This window comes from Cherax quadricarinatus, chromosome 4 (genome assembly GCF_038502225.1).
Source record: "Cherax quadricarinatus isolate ZL_2023a chromosome 4, ASM3850222v1, whole genome shotgun sequence".
Classification (NCBI taxonomy): Eukaryota; Metazoa; Arthropoda; class Malacostraca; order Decapoda; family Parastacidae; genus Cherax; species Cherax quadricarinatus.
In genome coordinates this window covers 20,441,236-20,464,272 of record NC_091295.1, presented here as the reverse complement: position 1 = coordinate 20,464,272, position 23,037 = coordinate 20,441,236, and the positions used below count along the sequence as shown (strand labels likewise).

At 38.4% G+C, this 23,037-nt stretch overlaps 1 protein-coding gene across 3 annotated transcripts in view; it reads left to right on the top strand.

Annotated features, from left to right (window-relative positions):
• The window catches only part of stau (double-stranded RNA-binding protein Staufen), a 326,000-nt gene extending 303,268 nt beyond the window's left edge, over positions 1–22,732 (top strand). For all 3 annotated transcript variants that reach the window (XM_070095188.1, XM_070095180.1, XM_070095173.1), the window contains 2 exons: positions 1,409–1,507; positions 16,100–22,732. In XM_070095188.1, the coding sequence (XP_069951289.1) occupies positions 1,409–1,507; positions 16,100–16,171 (171 nt within the window). In that variant the 3' untranslated portion in view covers positions 16,172–22,732. The remainder of the gene's footprint in view (positions 1–1,408; positions 1,508–16,099) is intronic.
• The last annotated feature ends 305 nt before the right edge of the window (positions 22,733–23,037 follow it).

The following is a 23,037-nucleotide window of genomic DNA, read 5'->3' as shown; positions in this document are numbered from 1 at the left end:
ACTCAATTGACTCTAAGAGAGTTTTGGAGAGAGCATCTTAATATCCTCAATTGTGTAAACCTTATAGGTAAGGCTTGGGAGGGAGTGACTAAGAGGACCTTGAACTCTGCTTGGAAGAAACTGTGGCCAGAATGTGTAGACAAAAGGGATTTTGAAGGGTTTGAGGCTAACCCTGAGAGGATTATGCCAGTTGAGGAATCCATTGTGGCATTGGGAAAGTCCTTGGGGTTGGAGGTAGTGGGGATGATGTGGAAGAGTTGGTGGAGGAGGACAATGAAGAACTAACCACTGATGAGCTGCTACATCATCTTCATCAGCATGAGGCCACACCAGAGGAAACTGCTTCGGAGGAGAAGAGAGAGAAATTGAAGAAGTTGCCTACTTCAAAGATTAAGGAAATCTGTGCAATGTGGCTTAAAGTGCAAATCTTTATGGATGAAAATCACCCTCAGATAGCTGTTGCAAGCCGTGCTGGTGACTATTACACTGACAATGTTGTGAACCACTTTAGGAAAGTCATAAAGGAACGAGAGGTACAGACCTCTATGGACAGATATGTTGTGCGACAGAAGTCCAGTGACTCTGAAGCTGGTCCTAGTGGCATTAAAAGAAGAAGGGAAGTAACCCCGGAAAAGGACTTGACACCTCAAGTCTTAATGGAAGGGGATTCCCCTTCTAAACACTAAGACCATCAACACTCTTCCCTCCTCCCATCCCATCAATCATCACCAGATCTTCAATAAAGGTAAGTGTCATGTAACTGTGCATGTCTTCTTCAGTTTGTGTGTATTAAAATTAATATTTCATGTGGTAAAAAAAACTTTTTTCATACTTTTGGGTGTCAGGAACGGATTAATTTGATTTCCATTATTTCTTATGGGGAAAATTAATTCGCATAACGATAATTTCGCATAACATTGAGCTCTCAGGAACGGATTAATAGTATTATGCGAGGGTCCACTGTGTATGTTTGGACCGTTTAAGGGTTAAAAGAGTTATACAAGTTGATCTTAGGAATGAAATAATCTGTCATATATTACCTATGTTCATAGACAGTCTACACTATTTTTTTAATGAAATGTATCATTATAACTTATTATGTCATGTTCATGTGCTTTCTTTATATGTGATGTCCTTGTGTTTTCTGTCCTTTTATATGATGATTCATTTTCTTTCATTTGATGTCCCTGTGTGCCTTGTAATTTTTAGCAATTTTCCCATGCTCCCAGGAATTTTATATATTTCATTTTTTCTTTTTTTTTATCTTTCATGTCATGTCCCTATTTAGAGTGTCTTTTATATAATATTTTATGCTTCTTGATCTTATGTGTGATTTTGCTGTGTTTCTTGAGTATTTAAACAAAAATCATAATACATGAATTACTAGAAGTGGTTGGTGACCTTGCAGGGTAACAAGAGTGAGTACCTCAGCTTGGTCTCCCTGTCTACCAATCCTCCTCATGTCTCCCATGGTGCCGGCCCTACAATTGATGATTCACATGACCAGGTAACCCATTAGCTTTTCATATGTGTAAGAGATGAGACACATCTAAATTTCCATCTGAAACACATTTGTTGGCTATTTTGGCGTATTGTATGAAGAGTATCCACTACATTTCACATCCAACAAACAAGGATCTTCACAAACCACTCATAGGGACCCTTGACCCTAATTGAGCCAGTTTAGCTAGGTAGAGAGCAGACATGGCAGGAAAATTGTCATCACAAGGCCTGTGGGCAAATAGAGCTAATGGGCATTCTGAACAAGGATCCTACAAGAGCATTAAGGATTGCTACAAACTCTAAAGACAGCTGCAGGCCCTGTAATGGCCCAGCAAAACAGAGATAGATAAATGACACCTGAATCTATGAGCTATGCATGATTCTCAACGTAGACATTTCGCCATCCAGTGGCTTTATCAATACAGATTCTAGGACATAATTAGAAGACAGTAGAACTATATACAAAAGATGAGGTAATCAGTCCCTCAGCCTTGGAGTTGGTGTTGAGAGCACTGTGGTGGTGTAGAATCTGGCGGTTATATAGGCATCAGTGGATAGGGACGTGTAGCAGACACTGCACATGTGTCTTAACTTTCATATTGTCAGTATTTTTTACCTTTCTTGCACAAATTGTCAGGCACTGCAGCATCATGGAATATTGGTTCAAAGGACATCTACAAGACCTTCACGGCTACTACAACTAACCTATCCCTTTGGGTAGAACCTACTTCCACTGGGGAATCCCGCCTACCAGTGACTATGCCCTCGTCTGCTACACGTCCCTATCCACTGATTAATTACAAAGAAGACCTCTAGCATGCCTAGGCATTTTGGGCAGACTAATCCTAATTCTTACTCTATACTGACACAGGTTATTGAGCAATACATTTTAATATAGTGTACCTTATTGTATACTAGGTAACTGAAGTGATTAATTAGATTTATAATAATGAGCAGATTTATAATAATGAAGTAGATTTATAATACAGCCTCTCCTCACTTAACAATGTACAGGTCTCCCTCAACATTCACGCTTTCAACTTTTGCGGGCTTCACACATTCGCGAATTTCCAACCACCAAATCATATTTATGTTCAGGACTTTGAAGTTGATGAACGACTTTGATAGAGGCATAATTCCCTACAAAACTCTGTTTTTAATATGAGGAAATGGTCTCAGTTCCTCATCACAATGTTCTTCACAAGGAAGCCTGCCATTACAGTCCCCATCCCTTTACCCAAGGTCCTATCTATGCTAAAACCTTGGGTAGTTTCAAATTTAGGTTGGATAAATACATCAGTGAGAGGGGTTGGACTTGAGTGGGACTTGAACGTGAGTAAATAGAATTATCAAAGCTTATTGCTTGGGTAGCATTGAAAATTGAGTTGGGAAAATATTCTGTTAATGTGATGGATTTTGAAGGACCTGCCTAGTATGGGCCAACAGGCTTACTGCAGTGTTCCTTATTTCTTATGTTCATATGTTCTTATAACCATACTAGGCAGACTGTTGCACTCATCAACCTAAGAACATAATAAGGAGGAACACTGCAGTAGGCCTATTGGCCTATACTTGGCAGGTCCTTCACAAATCCAACCCACTAACAGAATAAACACTGTGATGAATGGTTTGAAAAACTGACAAGTTGAAGATTGAGACACTTATGCAACATATGGGAATCTTTATTCAGGAAACGTTTCGCCACACAGTGGCTTCATCAGTCCAAAACAAAGCAGATATATGGACTAATATATACTCCAGGCTGAGGGACTGATTACCTCAAACTCCTCCTCTTCTTACACCTTCTGCTTTGTAATGGACTGATGAAGCCACTGTGTGGTGAAACGTTTCCTGAATAAAGATTCCCATATGTTACATAAGTGTCTCACTCTTCAACTTGTCGGTTTTTCAAACCATTCATCACAACTGTCAGGCACTGCAGCATCATGGGATCTTGCTACAAAGAATTCTTCAACGCTTGTCTAACCTTTGGACGAAGACCTACTTCGACTAGTGGATAGTACCACTATGACACCGCCTCCTGCTATGCCTCACCTGGCAACAGTATATAAGCCACATCTATGGCCCTATGCTGTACATTCTACAAGATTGATGGACTGAACACATCGACTCCAGGCTGAGGGACTGATTACCTCAAACTCCTCCTCTTCTTACATCTTCTGCTTTGTTTTGGACTGATGAAGCCACTGTGTGGCAAAACGTTTCCTGAATAAAGATTCCCATATGTTGCATAAGTGTCTCAATCTTCGGAATAAACATTACCCAAGCAATAAGCTTTGATAATTCTATTTACTCATGTTCAAGTCCCACTCAAATCCAACCCCTCTCACTGATATACTTATCCAACCCCTCTCACTGATATATTTATCCAACCTAAATTTGAAACTACCCAAGATTTTAGCTTCGATTGGACCTTGGGTAGCTTTAAAAAGAGATCGGACAAATATATGAGTGGGAGGAGCATGTATGTACAGGTCTCCCTCAACATTCACGTTTTCAGCTTTCGCGGGCTTCACACATTCGCGAATTCCCAACCGCCAAATTCCCAGCCACCAAATTCCCAGCCGGCAAATCATATTCAAGTTTCCCGCCACCTGCGAGTCCCTACTACCCTCCCACCGACCCCCGCAACTAGCAGCCAGCCCTCCCACCACTCAGTGTGGTGACTGTTTTGTTTGTTCATTATTTACTATTAAACTACAGTATAAATAATGTAAACCCATTCATGACTGCATATTGGAATGGCTATTCGGACAGGTATTAGACGGTGACATCATGTGTTTACTCTTGAACACAGCAAAGAATCAAACATTTCTGCTACTGCTAATAATAACAATAGTAATAATAATAATGATAATAATAATAATAATAATAATAATAATAATAATAATAAATACGATATAATTGAAGGAAGTTGTACAAAAATACGAGGGAGTGGTTGACACATCGTCAGTGTGGCTTTGTTTATGCTGGAGTGAGTATTAGTCTCCGTGCTTTTCCAAACATTTCACAATAATTCATTGTTTGGTGCTTGTAGATTGAGTGCGACTGGAGTGGTAGAGGCAGTGGTAGAGGCAGCTGTTGAGGCAGCTGTTGAGGCAACGATTGAGGCAGTGGTTGAGGCAGCAATTGAGGCAGTGGGTGAGGCAGCTGTTGAGGCTGCTGTTGAGGCAGCGATTGAGGCAGTGGTTGAGGCAGCTGTTGAGGCAGCGATTGAGGCAGTGGGTGAGGCAGCTGTTGAGGCAGCGATTGAGGCAGTGGTTGAGGCAGCTGTTGAGGCAGCAATTGAGGCAGTGGGTGAGGCAGCTGTTGAGGCAGCGATTGAGGCAGTGGGTGAGACAGCTATTGAGGCAGCGATTGAGGCAGTGGGTGAGGCAGCTGTTGAGACAGCTGTTGAGGCAGTGATTGAGGCAGTGGTTGAGGCAGCTGTTGAGGCAGCGATTGAGGCAGTGGGTGAGGCAGCGATTGAGGCAGTGGGTGAGGCAGCGATTGAGGCAGTGGTTGAGGCAGCTGTTGAGGCAGCGATTGAGGCAGCTGTTGAGGCAGCGATTGAGGCAGTGGGTGAGGCAGCTGTTGAGGCAGCTGTTGAGGCAGCGATTGAGGCAGTGGTTGAGGCAGCTGTTGAGGCAGCGATTGAGGCAGTGGGTGAGGCAGCGATTGAGGCAGTGGGTGAGGCAGCTGTTGAGGCAGCGATTGAGGCAGTGGTTGAGGCAGCTGTTGAGGCAGCGATTGAGGCAGTGGGTGATGCAGCTGTTGAGGCAGCTGTTGAGGCAGCGATTGAGGCAGTGGTTGAGGCAGCGGTTGAGGCAGTGGTATTTAATAACATACATGTTATTAATAATAATAATAATACATGTTATTAATAATATATACTATTATTATTTATAACATACATGTTATTAAATAGCACTGCCTCAACTGCTGAATTATTGTGAAATGTTTGGAAGAGCACGGAGACTAATGCTCACTCCAACATAAACAAAGCCACACTGACGATGTGTCAACCACTCCCTCGTATTTTTGTACAATTTCCTTCTTCAATTATATCGTATTATTATTATTATTATTATTACTATTGTTATTATTAGCAGTAGCAGAAATGCTTGATTCTTTGCTGTGTTCAAGAGTAAACACATGATGTCACCGTCCAATACCTGTCCGAATAGCCATTCCAATATGCAGTCATGAATGGGTTTGCATTATTTATACTGTAGTTTAATAGCAAATAATGAACAAGCAAAACACTCGCCACAATGAGTGGTGGGAGGGCTGGCTGCCAGTTGCAGGGGTCGGAGGGAGGGTAGTAGGGACTCGCAGTGGTTGAGGAAGTGGTGGAGGCATTGGTGGAGGCAATGGCGGAGTCTGTGGTATTTAATAACATACGTATTATTAAAGCATAACATGTATATTTTTAGTACAGTTTATGACGTTTTCATGTATTTTATGGTTGTTCACGGTTCAACAAGTTAAGGAAGCAGTATTGTATTATATTTCCCTACAGTATATTGGGGCACCATACATTCACGGTTTTTCAACATTCGCGAGGCTCTTGATCCCCTAACCCTCGCGAATGTTGAAGGAGACCTGTATATACAATACATATTTTGCGATGTTTTCATGTGTTTTATGATTGTTCATGGTTCAATAGGTTAAGGAAGCAGGATTGTATTAGATTTCCCTACAATATATTGGGGCACCAAACATTCACGATTTTTCAACATTCGCGAGGCTCTTGATCCCCTAACCCTCGCAAATGTTGAGGGAGACCTGTACACGTTTACCAAAGCCTCAGACTTATGACGGGCTCTTTGACCAGTATGCATACCTAAATAATATATATTAGAGCTGATTTCCTCTATTCTGTTTATTACAATATATGTACAGTACACTACTGTATAAACATTTAAGAATATACCAGAAATATTATAATTGGTGCAAAGGTGACATTACAGCAATATCAGAGATGGTTGACACAAACCCACTACCATTATAGTATGCTTCTCACTTAGCGACGAATTCGTTTACTATAGTAGTCTTAGGAACGGAACTCCGTCGTTAAGCGAGGAGAGGCTGTAATGAGGTAGTACAAAGCATATAACAATATTACAATTAGTAATTTTAGTAATGGAAATGGTTAAGTCTTGGCACAATACACTGTTTCTATTAAAGTTCCTATATTGGGAGGGTATCTTAGGCAAACTTAAGAGCTGACTTAAGATTTATTAGGCAATATCTATATTAGGAATTTTATGTTTACAGTCATTTGGGTGAGTGTAAGTGTAAATTAGGGAGAATCACAGATATCATCTATAGTTGGCAAATTACTAGAATCAATTATAGCTGCATTATTAGAAGTCACCTTGAAGAGCATAACTTTATAAATGAATCTCAGCATGGGTTTACGAGAGGTCGTTCCTGCCTGACAAACTTACTGACGTTTTTCAATAGAACATTTGAGGCAGTAGACAGTGATAAAGAATATGACATTGTTTATTTGGATTTTAGTAAAGCCTTCGATAGAGTACCTCACGAGAGAGACTTAAGAAAAGTGGCAGCTCATGGTATAGGAGGTAAAGTTCTAGCATGGATAGAAGCATGGATTACCAATAGAAAGCAGAGAGTTTCCATTAATGGGTTCAAATCAGAATGGGACTTAGTTACTAGTGGCGTTCCACAAGGATCAGTTTTAGGCCCTCTCTTGTTCATAATTTACATTAATGACCTTGATGAAGAGATTACGAGTGACATGAGCAAGTTTGCTGATGATACAAAGATAGGCCGTATTTTTCATTCTGAGGAGGATAGCAATGAACTGCAGGAGGATTTAGACAAATTAATGTCTTGGTCTGAAAAATGGCAGATGAAGTTCAATGTGGATAAGTGTAAGGTACTGGTCCTTGGTAATGAAAATAACCCTCGAAGCTATAAACTAGGTGAAGTAGAGCTTCATCATACAGAGTGTGAAAAGGACTTGGAAGTCATGGTAAACAGAAACCTAAAGCCAAGGCAGCAGTGCCTAAGTGTGCACAACAAAGCAAACAGATTACTTGGATTTATTTCAAGAAGTATAAGTAACAGAAGCCCAAAAGTTATTTTACAGCTCTATACATCACTGGTGAGGCCTCATTTAGATTATGCTGCTCAGTTTTGGTCTCCTTACTACAGGATGGATATAGACTCATTGGAGAACATACAGAGAAGAATGACTAAAATGATTTACTGTGTAAGGAATCTCCCGTATGAAGATAGACTTAAAGCCTTAAATCTTCACTCTCTGGAGAGATGTAGAATGAGAGGAGATATCATTGAAGTGTATAAGTGGATGACGGGCATAAACAAAGGAGATATTAATAAGGTATTGAGGGTGTCGAACCAGGTAAGAACCAGAAATAATGGATTTAAGTTGGATAAATTTAGATTTAGAAAGGACATAGGTAAGTACTGGTTTTCTAACAGAGTTGTAGATGCGTGGAACAGTCTTCCCAGTGAGGCTAGGACCTTGGGTAGCTTTAAGAAGAGACTGGACAAATATATGAGTGGGAGGGGCTGGGTTTGATTGGTGCCATTGGGTACGGGAGTTATTTCTTGGGTAGCTTTATGTAGAGGTCGTTTTGATAAGGACCTGCCTCACATGGGCCAGTAGGCCTTCTGCAGTGTTCCTCCATTCTTATGTTCTTATGTTCTTATTAAGAGTAAATCTATTTTGTTTTGGATTTGTGCATGATACAAAAAAGAGAGTAGGTGGTTTTCATATAGTTAACTGATGATGGGGTGTGTTAGGGAGATAAGATGTTTTTTAATGGTAGTTTTGAAAATGGTGGTTGAGTCAACAGTTCTAGAGTTTTCAAGCAGGGAGTTCTATATTTTAGGCCCTTTTATGTACAATGAATTTTTGTAGAGATTTAGCCAGACACAGGGAATGTCATAGAGATTTTTGTGTATGGTATTGTGTCTGTGGATCCTGTTGCAAGTATCAAGAAAGTGTTTTAGTTTAGGGTTAATATTAGAATTTATGGTTCTGTAAATGTAGGTTGCAAAGTAGTAGGTGTGAATGTTTTGTCCAGTGAGTAAGTTGAGGTCTTTGAAGAGTTAGGGGTGTGTTGCCTAGCATTGGATTGCGTGATAATTCTTACTGCAGCTTTTTGTTGGGTTATTATTGGCTTTAGATGGGTTGTTGCTGTTGATCCCTAGGCACAAATAGCATAGGTGAGGTAGGGATAGATGAGTGAATAGTATAGTGTGAGTAGGGCTGATTATGGTACATAGTGACATATCTTGGAGAGGATCCCAATTGTTTTGGATACTTTTTTGTTGTGTGTTGTATGTGAGTGTTGAATTTCAGGTTGCTGTCAAGGTGCAGGCCCAGGAATTTGCCCTCATTATGTTTGGCACTGAGAGTGTTGTCAATCATAATGTTCAGCTAGGCAACACCAGCTCTGTTCCCAGATATAATATAGAAGGTTTTGTCAGTTTATTAGCAGTCATTCAGGTCGATATTTTTATTAGCTCTTTGTTAACAATGGTGTTGAGTGAGGCAAGATTAGAGTGGGATATGACATAAGTCATGTTGTCAGCAAAGAGAATAGGTTTCAGGTGTTGTGATACATTAGGAAGATCATTGATGTACATATAAGAGGAAGAGCAGGGGACCACAGACACTTCCCTGTGGCACTCCAGTATCCAATTGTTTAGTTGATGAGGTTGTGTCCTTTATAGAGACGTATTGATGCCTCTCAGTAAGGAAGGATTTGAAATGTGATTGAGTGGCCTCTTATACCATAATGATCAAGTTTGTGGAATTGAATGCTGTTGTCTACTGTATCAAAAGCTTTCCCTAGGTCGATAAAGAATCCTAATGGATATTCATTTTTTTCCAGTGCTGTGTAAAGCAGGTCTAGCATTTTTACAAATGCATTGTTTGTGCTTTTACTTTTCCTGAAGCCAAATTGGCAGGGGTTGAAGATGCTTTCCACTGTTATAAAGGAATATAATATCTTGTGCACGAGTTTCTCAAAGATTTTGGATAGCAGAGGTAATTTTGATATTGGCCTGTAGTTGTTTACACCACCTTTGTGTATTGGTGTAGCCCTTGCTATCTTGAGTAGTGTCGGGAAAGTGCTAGTTTCAACTGATTTGTTAAAGTGTAATGAAATAGTCGGCAAAAGGGCATAAGCTACTCATTTGTACAATAATGGTGGGACTTAAGTCAGATTTTCTGATTTATTTTTAAGTGACTTAATAATCATGGTGACTTCAGTGGGCTTGGTTGGTGCAAGATAGGAGGAGGTTGGGAAATTCCCATCTAAGTGATCACTTGCTCGGGCATTGGTACCTGGGATTATACTGGTGAGATTTGATCCTTTTGTTGAGAAAAAGTCATTTATCTTGTTAACTGTATCAATAGGCTGTAGTTGTGCTTCATTTGGTTTAGTTTGGACAATATCCCTAGTTTTTTCAGTTTGTGGGTGCCCAGAATCTGAGAGTGTCTTCCAGGTCTTTTTTATGTTTCCTCTTGTTTCGGTGGATCTATTGGAATAGTGCAATTGCTTGGCCTTTCTTATTAGTTTGGTGAGGACTAATGCATAGTGTTTAATAAATCTTTGTGTATTAATCCCTGTCCATATTGCTTTTCATATTGATGGTTCTTATCAATGGATTTTAGTATGCTGTTCGTTAGCCATGGGCAACCTAGCCATTTATTCATAATCCATTTTGTTTTTATGGGACAATGTTTGTTACATAGTCAAAGTAATTTGTTAAGAAATATGTCTATCCAGTCATCAGTACCATTGGCATTGGAGAAATCTGTAGGCCAGTCAACCATACCTAACTCTGATGTGAGTTACTTATTGAGGCCTCATCTTGGAGTCTAAAAGAGACCTTGTTATATTGCAGTGTTGTTTACTAAAGTTTGTTAAGAGGAAGGTGGGGTAGTGGTCAGTAATTATCCCTGATTTAAGGGGGGCTGGTATATTAGTCCATATATGGTCAATTATGGTTACACTTGTCTCAGTTAGCCTGGTTGGTTTAGTTATAGTTGGTGTGAGAAGTGTGGGGTTCATATTGTTGATGAAATCAGTTACTGGCTGGTCATCTGTTAGGCCAAGGTTAATTAATGTTGAAGTCTCTGGCTAAGAGAAGGTGGTGCTTTTTCATTTGGTTTTTTTTTATTAGTGTCTTTAATTTGTTGCTAAAATTTGGAATGTTTGTATGAAGCAACCAGTAAATGGCACCGATTGTTATAGGAGTCTTAAGTTTTTTTGCGGTAAAATTTGCAAAAATATATTCTCCATATTTATCATTATAGCAAGTGGTGTTACAACAAGATAGTTCATTAGAGTAATAGATGGTATGGTCTGCAGTTATGGATTGCTGTGTATCCTGAGTAGATATCTTTTGTGTCCTGCTTAAGCCAGGCTTCAGTGAGAAAAATACAGGAGAAGGTTGTCCTTAAGGAATCAAGGAGTGCCAGGAGGTCAAATGTTTTGCAAACTTTTTTTTTTAACATGTTGACCTTTTCCCACTGAGGCAAGGTGACCCAAAAAAAAAAAAAAGAAAATCCCCAAAATGAAAGAAAAAGCTTTCATCATCATTCAAAACTTTCGCTATCACTCATACATAATCAGTGTCTTTGCAGAGGCTCTCAGATATGACAGTTTACATGTCCCTTCAAACTGCCAATATCCCAAACCCATCCTTTAAAGTGCAGGCATTGTACATGTACTTCCCATTTCCAGGACTCGAGTCCGACCAACCGGTTTCCCTGAATCCCTTCACAAAATATTACCCTTCTCACATTCCAACAGCTTGTCAGGTCCCAAAAACCATTCGTCTTCATTCACTCCTATTTAACATGCTCACACATGCTTGCTTGAAGTCCAAGCCCTTTGCCCACTAAACCTCATTTACCCCCTCCCTCCCCCATCCTTTTTGAGGGTGACCCCTACCCCACTTTCCTTCCCTTACAGATTTATACGATCTCCAAGTCATTCTGCTTTGTTCCAGTCTCTCTAAATGGCCAAACCACCTCAACAACTCTTCAGCCCTCTGACTAATACTTTTAGTAACTCTACACTTCCTCCTAATTTCCACACTACGAATTCTCTGCATGATATTTACACCACACATTGCCCTTAGACACGACATCTCCATTGCCTCCAGCTGCCTCCTCACTGCAGCACTTACAACCCATGCTTCACACCCATGTAAGAGTGTTGGTACCACTATACTCTTGTACATTCCCCTCTTTGTCTCCATGGATAACTTTGTTTCATCTCCATAGATACCTCAGCGCACCACTCACTTTTTTCTTTCATCAGTTCTGTGGTTAACCTCGTTCTTTATAAACCCATCTGCTGACAAGTCAACACCCAAATATCTGAAAACATTCACTTCTTCCATACTCCCTCCCTCCTACGTGATATCCAGTTTTTCTTTATCTAAATCATTTGATACCGTCATCACCTTACTCTTATCTATATTCGCTTTCAACTTTCTTCCTTTACACACCCTATATCACTGTTATATCTCCTTAAATCTTTCAGGCATCCCTCAACTAACACCAAACATATTTGTGAAATCTTGTGTTGACTTTAAGTACTTGCTGTCACATTCTTGTGTAGAGCATGGATGATAAATGCTCTCCAATCAGGTAAATGGTATGCTTTTGCAGCAGTGCCTGGTATCTTTCCACTGTCAGTCTGCTTTAAAATAGTCAATTTTGTTCATATGTTAATGTTTTCCCTTTCAGCCTTTGCAGCACTGAAAATCTTTAAATTCAATTTCATTATAGGCCTTATTTCCTGGGATAAAATTTACTACAGTTCAGGTCCATGCCCCTTTATCTGAAATTCTGAAATTCAAAAAGTTCTGAAAACCGAAGTTTTTTCGTGGAGTGTCAATCATCTCCGTGCTGGGTCACACCGCCACGTGGTGGTGTTGAGAATCATTCTGAAATTCGAAACAATACAGGCCCCAAGGGTTTCGGATAAAGGGATGTGCACCTGTAATAACAATGTTTATGTTGGATATAAAATACACCACAAGTTATATCTTGTGAGGTATAAAATGCACAACAAGGTATTCCATGTAGAGCATAAAATGCACCACAAGATGCATTTTAGTTTCAAGACATCAACAATGGCTAAGAACTGAGTTTGAGTAAGCCAGTGCATGATTGTACATCTCCATAGTGCCTAAGTTTTTGCACCTGTTTTATATTCACTCGGAATCATATAGCCGTCTTCCAGTCAGCCAGGATGGAGTAAGCCTCTGTAATATTTCTTATATACTGGAAGGAAAGGTGTTTAAAGTGAACATATACCCTAATGTTCAAGCATTCGTATATAACAAGAATTATTTGTACATTTAAATAACTTGAAAATTTATTATGCCTTCATATATTTAATAATAAATGGGATTAGGTCAGGGGTTTCAAATAGAGTTAGAGCTAAGGGAGGAGTAGCAATAATGTTGAAGGATAACCTATGGCAGGAAAAGAGGGACTATAAATGTATTAATTCAAGGATTATGTGGAGTAAAATAAAGATTGGATGTGAAAAGTGGGTTATAATAAGCGTGTATGCACCTGGAGAAGAGAGAAGTGTAGAGGAGAGAGAGAGATTTTGGGAAATGTTGAGTGAATGCGTGGGGAGTTTTGAATCAAGTGTGAGAGTAATGGTGGTTGGGGATTTCAATGCTAAAGTGGGTAAAAATGTTATAGAGGGAGTAGTAGGTAAATTTGGGGTGCCAGGGGTAAATGTAAATGGGGAGCCTTTAATTGAGCTATGTGTAGAAAGAGATTTGGTAATAAGTAATACATATTTTATGAAAAAGAGGATAAATAAATATACAAGGTATGATGTAGCACGTAATGAAAGTAGTTTATTAGATTATGTGTTGGTGGATAAAAGGTTGATGGGTAGGCTCCAGGATGTACATGTTTATAGAGGGGCAACTGATATATCAGATCATTATTTAGTTGTAGCTACAGTTAGAGTAAGAGGTAGATGGGAAAAGAGGAAGGTGGCAACAACAAGTAAGAGGGAGGTGAAAGTGTATAAACTAAGGGAGGAGGAAGTTCAGGTGAGATATAAGCGACTATTGGCAGAAAGGTGGGCTAGTGCAAAGATGAGTAGTGGGGGGGTTGAAGAGGGTTGGAATAGTTTTAAAAATGCAGTATTAGAATGTGGGGCAGAAGTTTGTGGTTATAGGAGGGTGGGGGCAGGAGGAAAGAGGAGTGATTGGTGGAATGATGAAGTTAAGGGTGTGATAAAAGAGAAAAAGGTAGCTTATGAGAGGTTTTTACAAAGCAGAAGTGTTATAAGAAGAGCAGAGTATATGGAGAGTAAAAGAAAGATGAAGAGAGTGGTGAGAGAATGCAAAAGGAGAGCAGATGATAGAGTGGGAGAGGCACTGTCAAGAAATTTTAATGAAAATAAGAAAAAATTTTGGAGTGAGTTAAACAAGTTAAGAAAGCCTAGGGAAAGTATGGATTTGTCAGTTAAAAACAGAGTAGGGGAGTTAGTAGATGGGGAGATGGAGGTATTAGGTAGATGGCGAGAATATTTTGAGGAACTTTTAAATGTTAAGGAAGAAAGAGAGGCAGTAATTTCATGCACTGGTCAGGGAGGTATACCATCTTTTAGGAGTGAAGAAGAGCAGAATGTAAGTGTGGGGGAGGTACGTGAGGCATTACGTAGAATGAAAGGGGGTAAAGCAGCTGGAACTGATGGGATCATGACAGAAATGTTAAAAGCAGGGGGGGATATAGTGTTGGAGTGGTTGGTACTTTTGTTTAATAAATGTATGAAAGAGGGGAAGGTACCTAGGGATTGGCGGAGAGCATGTATAGTCCCTTTATATAAAGGGAAAGGGGACAAAAGAGACTGTAAAAATTATAGAGGAATAAGTTTACTGAGTATACCAGGAAAAGTGTACGGTAGGGTTATAATTGAAAGAATTAGAGGTAAGACAGAATGTAGGATTGCGGATGAGCAAGGAGGTTTCAGAGTGGGTAGGGGATGTGTAGATCAAGTGTTTACATTGAAGCATATAAGTGAACAGTATTTAGATAAAGGTAGGGAAGTTTTTATTGCATTTATGGATTTAGAAAAGGCATATGATAGAGTGGATAGAGGAGCAATGTGGCAGATGTTGCAAGTATATGGAATAGGTGGTAAGTTATTAAATGCTGTAAAATGTTTTTATGAGGATAGTGAGGCTCAGGTTAGGGTGTGTAGAAGAGAGGGAGACTACTTCCCGGTAAAAGTAGGTTTTAGACAGGGATGTGTAATGTCACCATGGTTGTTTAATATATTTATAGACGGGGTTGTAAAGGAAGTAAATGCTAGGGTGTTCGGGAGAGGGGTGGGATTAAATTTTGGGGAATCAAATTCAAAATGGGAATTGACACAGTTACTTTTTGCTGATGATACTGTGCTTATGGGAGATTCTAAAGAAAAATTGCAAAGGTTAGTGGATGAGTTTGGGAATGTGTGTAAAGGTAGAAAGTTGAAAGTGAACATAGAAAAGAGTAAGGTGATGAGGCTATCAAATGATTTAGATAAAGAAAAATTGGATATCAAATTGGGGAGGAGGAGTATGGAAGAAGTGAATGTTTTCAGATACTTGGGAGTTGACATGTCGGCGGATGGATTTATGAAGGATGAGGTTAATCATAGAATTGATGAGGGAAAAAAGGTGAGTGGTGCGTTGAGGTATATGTGGAGTCAAAAAAACGTTACCTATGGAGGCAAAGAAGGGAATGTATGAAAGTATAGTAGTACCAACACTCTTATATGGGTGTGAAGCTTGGGTGGTAAATGCAGCAGCGAGGAGACGGTTGGAGGCAGTGGAGATGTCCTGTGTAAGGGCAATGTGTGGTGTAAATATTATGCAGAAAATTCGGAGTGTGGAAATTAGGAAAAGGTGTGGAGTTAATAAGAGTATTAGTCAGAGGGCAGAAGAGGGGTTGTTGAGGTAGTTTGGTCATTTAGAGAGAATGGATCAAAGTAGAATGACATGGAAAGCATATAAATCTATAGGGGAAGGAAGGCGGGGTAGGGGTCGTCCTCGAAAGGGTTGGAGAGAGGGGGTAAAGGAGGTTTTGTGGGCAAGGGGCTTGGACTTCCAGTAAGCGTGCGTGAGCGTGTTAGATAGGAGTGAATGGAGACTAATGGTACTTGGGACCTGACGAAATGTTGGAGTGTGAGCAGGGTAATATTTAGTGAAGGGATTCAGGGAAACCGGTTATTTTCATATAGTCGGACTTGAGTCCTGGAAATGGGAAGTACAATGCCTGCACTTTAAAGGAGGGGTTTGGGATATTGGCAGTTTGGAGGGATATGTTGTGTATCTTTATATGTGTATGCTTCTAAACTGTTGTATTCTGAGCACCTCTGCAAAAACAGTGATAGTGTGTGAGTGTGTTGAATGATGAAAGTATTTTCTTTTTGGGGATTTTCTTTCTTTTTTGGGTCACCCTGCCTCCGTGGGACACAGCCGACTTGTTGAAAAAAAACAAAAATTTTAATAATAAGACCACCTCATCTCTAACATCAGTCCTTCCTTGCAGGCATGTCTAACTGCATTACGGGCTCTGGCCAAGATGGGCTTGGACACAGTGACAGCAGCCAAGCAAGACTAAAGATCCTAGTACTAACATGAGGATGACACCAATACTCACATTGTTGCTTTCATTGCAGTTCCTTAAAGTCAGTTCAGTAAGGGACATTTACCCCAGTATGCTTTCGTAGCTGGGCTGATAACATGTTAATGCTCAAGTGAATTTTGTAATAATTATTCTTGGAACAGGACAAGGAGCACATTCAAGACTAGGCAGGGGTGTAAAAAAAAGTTTCAAGAATTTTTAAGACACTCTTCATTTGTGTTACACTTATTTAACTGACTTTTGAGACTTCATGGAAATGGCAACAATCTTGCTTTAATGTTGATTTACCATATTATAAAAACTGGAACTCAACCTTAGAGATATGATGATTGGTCTCATATTACCGTATCCTCTTGTCAAGTAACTTTCATGACAGAATAAAGTTAACATCTTGACCGATGTATATGAAGTGATGGATGTATGTATATGCGGCTTGATCAGTAATTCTGAGCCTTCACAAAATTTTGTGACTGGCTACAGTAGTTATATATTTTTAGGTATAAAAGTAATGAGAGAAGTGATATATAGTTCTTTAATCTCATAACTGCCGATCTCGCCGTATATTCTTATTGTCTTCCTCTGTATTTTGTCCTTTTTATAAACTCAATCATTTTATTATGCAATTATGTGTGTTATGAGTATAGAACTGTTCTTACAGAAGAAAGAATTACTACTAAATCCCATAATTTGAGTGAAACAGTATGGCAAACAGGATATTGAGTGATATTGAGCTTTAGATGTATCTGAACTAAAGCTCATTTTCCCTATTAAGCAAACAGATAAACTACAAGAAATGTATCATGCCTCTCCTACAGGCTTAAGTGTGCCAATGCTGGTTATCTGGTATTACTGGTGGAGAGGAGTGTCTGAGGGAGGGAGGTGACTCCTTGGAGACTTCAACCCAGATGCACACTGTTTTCTGGCCCTCCCTCAAACACTCCCAAAATCTTAGGTTGGTAGTGTACAAGAGCTTTCCAGTTGACAGATGCTGCACCCAATATTTACTCATAATGTAATGACTTGTATACATTAGATGCTTAAACTATTGAGGCACTTTTAAACTTTACTTGGTTCCATATTAACAAGGATAATTTTTTACTTTTAAAGTTAACCCTCGTGAAATTTGTGACTTATTACCCTAGGCTGATCCCTACATGATTTATGATGTTCATTGTTTTTTGCAATCATCTTATGGATGGAGTAAAGATCTCTTTGGTTTATCATTGCATAAGACATCATTGATATTTGTTAATTTGGCTTCTCTACCAAATGCTATAGATAAAAGAGCAAATTATCTGCTATAAGTGGAGCATTTTGTACTAATAAGTGCATCTGTATTGTACATCTCACAACTTGCAAGCAGTGATTAAATATCTGGGTGGTCAGTATAGGTTTCTCTTGGCATTATTTATAACCTGTGTGTGTGCTATTACTCAATGCATAAGGTCCTCTTGTTAGCCTGTGTGCCAGTCATTAAATGGTATCATTGATCCATTTAAAATTCTTCCTGCTGTCCTGAGTAGGTGGCACATGCCTTTTTAATCTTTCATTTACTGTAAATTAATTTCTCAAACCTGTGTAGCCACTGAGTGCTCCTTGAGCTGAGAGCAACTTGTTCGTGTAGTTCCGTTAGGACAGATGATTTGTGTTCATAGTTGTTTCCTCTTGAGTTACCACATCAGTAAGCCAAACACTGACTTGGACTCCTAAGATGGTAATTCATTAGAATGTACTAATTGTTTAATTTGTGTTGATGCGTGTATCATTAAGTGTCATGGTATCAGTGAAAATTTGTAAATTTGATGCAAATATGATAATTTTCTTTTGACTTGGTTAATTAATAATTAAAAGTCATTATCAGAAAAACTGCACAACTCACTAAGTAGGTACTGCCATTCAGTGGCTACACAGCTCTTAGTTTTGAAAGCAAAAAGATGCCTACAGGTAGTGTAGTATGAAGACGCTTATAACCCAGCAACCCTTTATTTAGACGATGTTTAGCTCACAAGTGAGCTTTTAAATTATATTGACATGAAAAAGCTCACGTATGAGCAAAATGTCCAAACATAGGCTTGCTCTGCTGTAAATGTCTGTACTAACGTACATAGTTCCTAAAGTATTGATGGAGGCCAGTTCTCTAATTTAAGAACCAGTGTGAGGTGAATCCACATAAGTATAAAGCCTGCATCTTGACCACACTGGTATTATTATTAATTTAAGGTTAAATTCAGGTTGCTGTTTGTATATGAAGGACCTTATCATTAATGTAAGTTGCATAATACTGTCATTTTCATGTTTTTATCTTATTAAAAGCTTTATGCCCCACTATAATGTAAAGGAACTTTGTCCAAAATGCAGAATTGTTTGGTAACTAATAGTTTATCAGGTTCTAAAATCAATAAGTTTTATCTTCTGTTATTGTCAGACATGACAAATATATCTGACAGTTTAAGTACAACTCAAAAGCATTGTTATTAACTTGTTCTCTTGGGGTTCCTACTTTTACTGTTATCATTCTTTGTAACTAATATGGGCTAGATTTTTAAAACTATCACTTGAACATTAGTGGAAACATGTAGTGTGTACTGATGTTGCAACAGATGATCATATTAAAAAAATGCATTGCTCAAGTTCTTACTTTCCTACAATTAAATTAAAGTGGTGTTTTAAAAATCTCTTGCCTAGGCCTCTTTAGCAGTACCACTCTAAGCTCTGCCTCCAACAGAACCAGATATGAAAGAATTGGGGCATGGTAGTGTTACTTGCCAATCCCCTATAGAATGCATTTATGAGCTGTAGGATGTGTAATTTAACTTAAACCTGTAAGTTGTCAAGAGCTAGAATTTGTTCATCCTCTGTGGATGTGAATTTCTACTTGTGATGACGGGTTTTACAACAGTGGCAGTTAACACTCTCATGCTGTGATGACATCATGAGTGCAGCTGATAACAATTATGAACACATATGAAGACAACGGAAAACATTGCCTGAGAGGGCTGCAAAATGTGGCTCGAGTAAATACCTGGTGGTGTGGTCAAGTGAATGGGAACTATGTACCCAGAATCAATGTGTACACTAATGCTGTAATTGTCAAGCATCAAGTTATTGAAAACTTTGATTGTCCATGTCAGTAGATTTTAGTAATTATTTTTTAAATAAACATGATTACCAAGGCTTTTTTAATTCCTGGGTTATTAAAGCATTGCTATTGTTTGCATTCACTTCTGTTAAAATAAGGAAACTTTTGTTGTAACATGCTATTTCTAATGTTCATTCAATTTTATAATTTTTCACTTAGAGACACAACAGTGTATGCACATATCCTCTTGCATGTATCAGATGTTCATCTTGCAGTAAATTAAGTTTCACAGGCATTAGCTTATAATAGGAAGTATTGAATTCATATGAGCCTCGGTAGTGTAGTGAGTGGTCTATTAAAACATCTCAGTTTTTTAAAATGATGCTGATTTAACAACTTCAGAGCATTCATATAACTGAAAGTTAGACTTTTATAAAAGCATTAGAACCTTCACCAGTTTTGAACATTAGAAAGTAGGCATATTAAACTTTATTAATTTACAAGTTTTAGCAAGTTTATACTTTGATTTTACTTAACCACACCATCAGCACATTGGCTTTGAAGTCAAAAATTGTGATATGACCTACTGTTTTGAGTCTTGCCAAGGGCTATCATAAGGTTCTCTGTCCCTTCTTATTGGAAAGTGAATCTTATTGAAATACGGTGTAGAGCTGGGAATGACAGGTCAGGTCACAGAAGATAAGGGTACAGCTGTTTGTGATGCAGCTACGATGATGGTCCCGGCACTCTGAAAGTTACTTAGTGCTGAGGAAGTTTTGTAGCCATACCATGAACACTGTTGCATGAACTTTATTTTATGTATAATACTTTAGTCTTGTGGTTGGTGGTTCAAACTTAAGTGTAATTTTTATTCTTAAGTAATTGTAGACCCTCTATATTTAGTGATTGTGCATTAATAACTACTGTATTTGCTTTCTGGTGACCTGTATGTCAATGTTTCATTGACACTTTTTTTTGGCTTGCATTTAGGATTACAATGTTTAGATGCTTTGAGTATTTTTTGACTTTGCTGTTGTCTTCATGTCTATTCATTTAGGAATATTTGAGGAGTCCTGGGGCATGATGGTGGCGGCACATTTGGTGTGGAGATATACTCTTAGTAACCATGTATACTCTATATTCACACATTACTAACCATGTGTTCATTAACCTATTTGTTTTTTTACTGTAAACATTTTGTGTAACTTCAGCTTGAGAAACCTATTAATTATAGTGTCACATGTCTGAAGAAGAGTTGCATGCTTATTTTATTTCCACATTTTTGTTATATTGATTTGAATGTATGTAAATGAAATAACTTTGTAACCATATAAATATGCATGTGAACAATCTTGCACTTTGTGCCTCCATAGAATTAGCCAAATAACCTCATGCTCTAATGTCATAAGAGTGAGTTTGTCCTCAGAGCTGTTACCATTGTGATGCAGGCAGATGCTGTTCAAGGTAGGCTTTCCTTTCACTATATAAAGATACAATTAATAGACTGTGTACTTCACATATATGTAGCTGAATTTTCCCTCTGACCTTTTTAATTAATGTTGAATAAGCTGCTTCAGAATATAATGTGAAGTTTTGTGGATCTGGATCTGGTTCAAAGAAAATTGAAGAGTAAGAGTTGATCTAAGTGTCTACAAATACATTTTCCAAGAACTTTGTCCTACATCTTAGATCAGGATCACATTTTAAGCTTGTGTGTGTTAGATAACAGTAAAAAAACTACGCCCTTAGCTTTTCATGAACTTTTCATATTTATTTTAAAAAGGATAGTCTTTATATTTTTATCCTAAAGACCTTTTATATGGATAGATGAAGTGTACGATGAACTGTCGTTACATTAACCACAAGTGGATTCTGGAATGAAGTAAAGCATGAATTTGGCATTGTGATCACTCTCACTTTATCTTGTTACAGCCTCAATAACTCTTACATTGCCTTGTTGGAGCCTCAATAACTCTTACATTGCCTTGTTGGAGCCTCAGTAACTCGCACATTGCCTTGTTGGAGCCTCAGTAACTCTCGCATTGCCCTGGTAGAGCCTCAGTACCTCTCACGTTGTCTTGTTGGAGCCTCAGTAACTCTCACATTACCTTGTTAGAGCCTCATTAACTCTCACATTGCCTTGTTGGAGCTTCATTAAGATCCACAAGTTCTCACTCTTTCGTACACTGGCTCGGTAGTAGCTCGCACATCTTGTAGCTGTACAGTGTGGATTTATATCCCACATTGACCCTCCTTGACAATTTATAATTTCATGATATGGTTGTGTAGAACTTCAGTTGCATACATATATGCATGCATGCATATATGTATGCGGTGAGAGACGGCCAGCATGTTGCAAATATATATATACATAAACACGCACACTCACACAGAGGTATTTACAATATTTTATTGGGGATTTATCATAAAGCATTTCTTAATTACACTATACTGTAGTTTATTATGCAAGGATCTGACAAGTATGTATTTTGTTGAACACTCATTATATTTTATGTTGTGGTGTATAAAAATATGCAATTTGCATTCTAGTATTGGCTGTATTAACTGGTGGTTAACTAAGAAAATTGCACAATTATTTGCAAGTTTTAAGGTCCGATTTGCAAGTTTGGTTGAGTATATAGGACCATGCATTTCTTTTAGTAAAGGATCTTGGAATATGCAGATTTTTGCAGTTTTCCATTAGCATATACAGAACAATTTATTTGTTGCAAACATTTGAATGAATGACGGTACCAGTATCCAATTAGCTATTTTGTGTGCATTGTGGAATTGTGGAAGATTGTATGTTTAGTGCTATGGATATACTGCACACCACCACCATCACCTTCACCATTGTTGCCCCAGCATTGCCACCCTAGATGACCTTGACAGAGCCGCCTCAATGTGGTGTGGAATGTATCTTAAAATTGTTACTGTCTCTTTCCCTATTCATTAATTGCATGCATTGAACTGTGCTATTGTATCATTATGTCTTCACTGTTATTTATTGTTTAATTGATTCTGATGCCATTTATGTATTATCCTGTTATAGTGAAGTTAAAAAGAAAATGTGGTGTTATATTAATAAGTGATAGGTATTATCAGTACTACATTTTCTATTACAAAAATAAATATAGGTATACACATTTAAGAAACTATATAATGAGGTACAAGAAAGTATATGCATTTTTATATATATTTTTATTTAATGTTTTTTTTTTATATCTTTTTCCTAGGAAAATTAAGAATTATACTTTATTTTCATATTCATGACAATTTATGAATGAGTGTACTCTGTAACTTTGTATTCAATCTTAAAATGATATTACAAATTAATTTAAGAGTCAATGATAATATAAGATCTGTGAAAGAACCATTTATGTTATGTTACATGCTGGACATCCATATCCCAGCCTCGGCTCTGTTATGGTCAAACTACAATAAAAGGTTATCTTACATGTCTGGTTTTCTTATACTTGCTCAGAAAAACATGAATAAAATAAATGACAGTCAGTGGCTAAGAGTGGAAAATTTATTCACTTTCAAGGGGGAGAGGGTCTAATGGTATGGCAAAGGGGGTCTTGATCTGAGGAATTAGACCTGTCTCCTTTCTTGGACTGAATCTAATAATCAGTCCCTTCCTCCTATCCATATGTGGGGATATTTACTTCCTTATTCCATGGGGAAATAGTCGAATCCTTCCTCCATAAGCCGTGTGTCATAAGAGGCAACTAAAATGCTGGGAGCAAGGGACTGGTAACTA